Source organism: Agelaius phoeniceus, chromosome 5 (genome assembly GCF_051311805.1).
Source record: "Agelaius phoeniceus isolate bAgePho1 chromosome 5, bAgePho1.hap1, whole genome shotgun sequence".
NCBI classification, from domain to species: Eukaryota; Metazoa; Chordata; class Aves; order Passeriformes; family Icteridae; genus Agelaius; species Agelaius phoeniceus.
Genome location: NC_135269.1, coordinates 23,801,368 through 23,805,805, shown reverse-complemented (window position 1 = coordinate 23,805,805; position 4,438 = coordinate 23,801,368). Strand labels below are relative to the sequence as shown.

The 4,438-nt window shown below is 47.3% G+C and overlaps 1 protein-coding gene across 1 annotated transcript; it reads left to right on the top strand.

The window, feature by feature from the left end:
- Positions 1 to 869: 869 nt before the first annotated feature.
- On the top strand, positions 870 to 3,396 carry RPS19BP1 (ribosomal protein S19 binding protein 1). Its single transcript, XM_054632351.2, has 4 exons — positions 870 to 1,027; positions 1,118 to 1,258; positions 1,558 to 1,655; positions 2,761 to 3,396. Exons 1-4 carry the CDS (start codon positions 979 to 981, stop codon positions 2,893 to 2,895), a joined length of 423 nt encoding a protein of 140 aa, XP_054488326.1. The 5' UTR covers positions 870 to 978; the 3' UTR covers positions 2,896 to 3,396.
- The last annotated feature ends 1,042 nt before the right edge of the window (positions 3,397 to 4,438 follow it).

The window sequence follows — 4,438 nt, the reverse complement described above, 5'->3', positions numbered from 1 at the left end:
CACATAACTTAGCCCCAGTCCTTGCCAAGTCAGGGTCACCTAGAGCAGATGACACAGGAACACATCCAGATGACTTTGAATGTCTCCAGAGACAGAATCTCCACAGCCTCCCCATGCAGCCGGTTCCAGCGCTCTACCACCCTAACCACGGAGAAGTTCTGCCTCGTTTTGAGGTGAAAATTCCTATGTTTTAGCTTGTGAAAAACACCAATTACTTGGTTTTTAAAAGTTTAATAGTAATAAAATGGTTATTAAAATAGTAATACAATTAGAGTAATAATAATTTGGACAAATTGAATTAGGACAATATGAGACAATAAAGACAAAGAGTTACAGATGTCTGGGTACCTTTTTCTGGGCAGCACGAAACCGAAAAAGGACACCCGTTAACAAAGGATTAACCCTTAAAAACAATAGCCTGTTGCATATTCATACACTTCATACATGATGCATAAATTCCATTCAAACACAGGATTCTATCAGGTCTGTGTCAACTTCGTCCTCTTAGTCCTAACAGCGCCTTCGAGGTGGGAAGAAGTTCGTTTCTTCTGATAAGAGGGCAATAAATTCTTTTTCTCTGAAAGATTTAGGTGTCCTGTGGCTGCTATCTGGCGCGAGTGCCTCATTCCTTTCTTAAAAAAATATCCCACTTACATAGTTCCTATTTTAACTACAAAATTACCTTTTAACTACAAGACTACATTTATCATATTATTAAAATGTTAATACAGCACTACTAATCAATACATCAAATTACATATGGTGAATATCTGCGTAGAGCCATGTAATATGCACTTTCCACAAGCCGACGCCCCGCAGTGTCCCGCGGCCGGACGGCCCCGGCCGGCTCCCGCCCGTCCCCTCGCCGCCGGCGCTGTCCCGCCCAGCCGGCGCTGCCGCCCCTCAGGGCGGGGTGCGCGTGCCCGCCCTCCGGGCCGCGCGGGGCGCTGCGGGCCGGCCGGGAGCGCGCGCGCGGCCATGTCGGCATCGCTGCTGCGCCGCGGCCTGGAGCTGCTGGAGCCGCCGGGTGAGCCCGCGGGCCGGGGCTGGCCGGGAGGGCGGGCGGAGGGGGCTCCCCGGTACGGCTGCAGTGACTCCGTCCTTCTTCCCGTTGCAGGCCGGGCGAAGGCGCCGCCGGGACTCCAGCGAGGCCGGGCCGGCCCCAGGGCGGCGGGCGCGGCGAGGCGGAGGAAGAGGGCCCCGGAGCCCAGCAGGAACAAGGCCACGGTCAAGGGCAGAGTCGTGAAGTCGGCGATAGGTGAGTACCGACCCCTCCTCAGCCCTCGCACCGGGGACCTTTGTGGTGTCCCGTAACCACGCTGCCGGTTGCTGTATCTATCCCATCCCGTCCAATTCTCCTGCATGCCCTCTTGGTGTCGCCCTTTTTTGTGTCCTCACTTTAAACCCAGCCTGGTTTGTGGGCGCACCCCTATCCCTGAGCTGTAGCGGTGTCTTTCTCCTCTTTCTCCCGGGACTTTGCTGATCCTCCTCTGTCTCTCCTTGTGAGCTGCCTGGATGAGCAGCTGATGCGTTTTGTCACTTTCTACTTTGCCCCAGAGGAGTACCATAAGAAGAAGCCTGTGAATCACTTGAGAGAAAACCTGCAGTACATGTTAAAGGGACGACTTGTTGCAGACAAAGCTGTCACAGAACAAGTAAGACTGTTATTTTTTGGGGGATGGGGGGGGGGGGGGGGGGGTCTGTTTCCACTGAGGAACACAGGTGAATGGGAATCATCCCCGGATCTTCCAGATTTATACCTTACACAAGAGAGTCAGGTTAAGTTTCTGTCTACAGATGGCCTTGAGGAATTTCTGTGTGCACTGGCAAAATAACTTAGCAAGATTTAAACTGATGTTGAAATGTTGCCCCCTATGATGTTCTCTGATACTAGTGAAAATCATAGAATGGTTTGGGTAGGAAGGGACCTTAAAAGATCATCCAGTTCATCATTCACCCTGCCACAGGCAGGAATGCCACCTGCTACATCAGGTTCCTCAAAATATCCTGACAATTGTTGGCTTTTCTTAATTACCTAAAATAGTTCATAGTTTCAGCTGGCAGAGGTGCCCTGTTTAGACCTTCTCATTACTGTTGATCAAAGTGGCCTTCTCCGTAGCTGGAGGCTGATTAACGAGGAAGCAGATGTGCTGCTGGTTCATCTAATAGGAATTACTCAGCTTCCTAAATGGTGTTTCTCATAACTTGAGAATTTCTTGAATGGTCCTCCCCAAAAGGTAGTCTCATGCCAGGATTTGAAGAGAATAATAGATGACAGTGCTAGAATCTTGGGCTGTTTTTAGGAGCTATAGGCTTTTAACTTACATAAACAAGAAAGTGGTTTAGGCCACTGTTTCTCAGGCTGGAGATTGTTACAGGAGGTGACAGTGTATTAGAAAATGCTGAGGGAATTCCACCAACTTGTTGGTTTTTTGGTTTGTGTCCTGGAGAGAGGGGATAAAAAAGAAGGTAATAGTTTCAGAAAGTTCTGAAGTCCATGTTCTTATCTCTGTGACAATTACTAGAAAATAGTTTTCATATTTGACTCCAAATAACTTGTTGGTATCTGCTGTTGTCCCAGTGACCTGCTTTGGTTAACATCAGTGGTTTGCCTCTCACTTTTCTTTGGAGGCACTCTGAAAAATAGCAGGGTTCTTGTAGAACAGCAGGGGTGCTGCAGGTGAGTTTGAAAATCCCTGTTTTGTGGTTTGGTGTGGATAACAATGACTGTTGTTTTTTCCATTTCTGAATTGTCTGAAGGTTCTTGCTCAGAACAGAGGCAGGAAGTCCAAAGATCAGCCTCCAGAGAAGACAGAAAAGAAGAAGCCCGAAGGCACTGTGTTTACTGAGGAAGATTTCCGTAAATTTGAGAGGGAATACTTTGGGATCCCATAAACATCGTGACAGGGATTCTTGCAGTCTTTCTGCAGCTTCTCCAGTCTGGCTCTCAGGCCTGGGCATTTCCTTGGCATGTTTGAGATGGCACAGACTTGCAGAGCATCTCTGCCTGGATGCAGAGCTTGTTGCTGGCCAGCTAAGGCCACAGAGGTGCTCTTGACTCTAAGGTGTGTTCTCCTTGTAATTATCTTCCTGCAGCCACCACGTCTTGCATTCTTGATATAGAAGGGTGGACCAAGCCAAATAAAAATCTTTTTCCCCTTCCTCAGGTTATAAGGCTCCTGCTACCTGTGTTATTTGGCAGGGAGTGTTGAAAGTACTGTATCTGAATGGAGAAATGTTTTCAACCAGCATTAAGAAAGGAAGGATGCTTTGAAAGACTGTTAGACTTGAGTAACCCTGCAGTTTGGGTTCTGATTACAGCCCCTGTCAGGTCTGTCAGTCATTGCAAAAACTTTTTATATGCTGTTTGATTAAATAATTGTTGCAGACACTGTCTCTCTTTGCCTTTGTAGTTGTGATTATTATGACAGGTGATGAAGATGAGCCATGTCATTGCTCTCTTTTGTGAACCAGGCATTCCTCTCTTTAGGATGACTCAGTTGTGTGAATGGCCTCTCCAATTCATGTTAACACATGTATTAAATCATCTCTCTGACATGCTTAGGTCGTCAAAGAGTGCAGTTGGAATGGAGATGACTCCTCCATTTTGGCTGCTCACAATCTTCCCTTTCTCCAAGGAGGAGCTCTCACATGGAGTAAGCATCCTTTCAATGTTTATAGCTGAGTGTCCCACCAAGATGTAACCATGCCATCAGGGCACCACTGCTGAGTGTTGCCAGGTCCTGTAGCCAGGAGAGCTTGTGACCCAGATGTTAGTCTTGGCATCAGATTAAAATCTGAGCATGACCTGTGGTGCTGGGTTGAAGGGAAGTTGTTTTCTCTCAGACTCCCACTAAGTTCCCAGCTGTAACAAACAGAAGGCCCTGCAGGTGGGAGTGTTGTTCCAGAAACGTCCTCACTAAACCACTCTAAATGTGCTTCTTGGGTGGCTCTGCCTTATCCTGCCCCTTACCTAAAAAGATGGAAAATGTGTTCCCTATTTTTCCTTTCGAGAAAAAAAAAAAAAAAGCAGGTAAGGAGAAGGACTAATGCCAAGCTTTGGTTAAGCTCTGGAGCCGATTACAAGGGGCCTGTCTGACCTGAGCAGCAGCTGCTTGATGCCAGCACAGGCAGGAATTCACTTATCCTTTCCTTGCCCTCTGATTATAGTTCCTGGTGCTGTCATTTTAACTCTGTGCCTCCTCTGTTGAGGTCTTTTCCTGTTGTGTGCGTAGCAGGAAAGGTCACTTGAATATATGAGTTCCAGACAGAGGAAATAAATAGTGAATGTACTGAAGTGTGTGTACTGGAAATTGGGTAATAGCACGTGGGAGGGGATTTCTTGTAATAGGATCAGATTCAACAATCTGCAGCCAGAAGTGGTAAGTATAGAACAGATCAAAGAACAGTTCCTTTTTTTTAGTTTGTTCTTACTTCC

Excerpts from the sequence above, each read along its gene's own strand:
- RPS19BP1 (XM_054632351.2), top strand. The coding sequence starts at position 979 with ATGTCGGCATCGCTGCTGCGCCGCGGCCTGGAGCTGCTGGAGCCGCCG. Across the intron at positions 1,028-1,117 it reads GGAGCTGCTGGAGCCGCCGG|GCCGGGCGAAGGCGCCGCCG; the intron begins GTGAGCCCGCGG and ends TTCCCGTTGCAG. Across the intron at positions 1,259-1,557 it reads AGTCGTGAAGTCGGCGATAG|AGGAGTACCATAAGAAGAAG; the intron begins GTGAGTACCGAC and ends ACTTTGCCCCAG.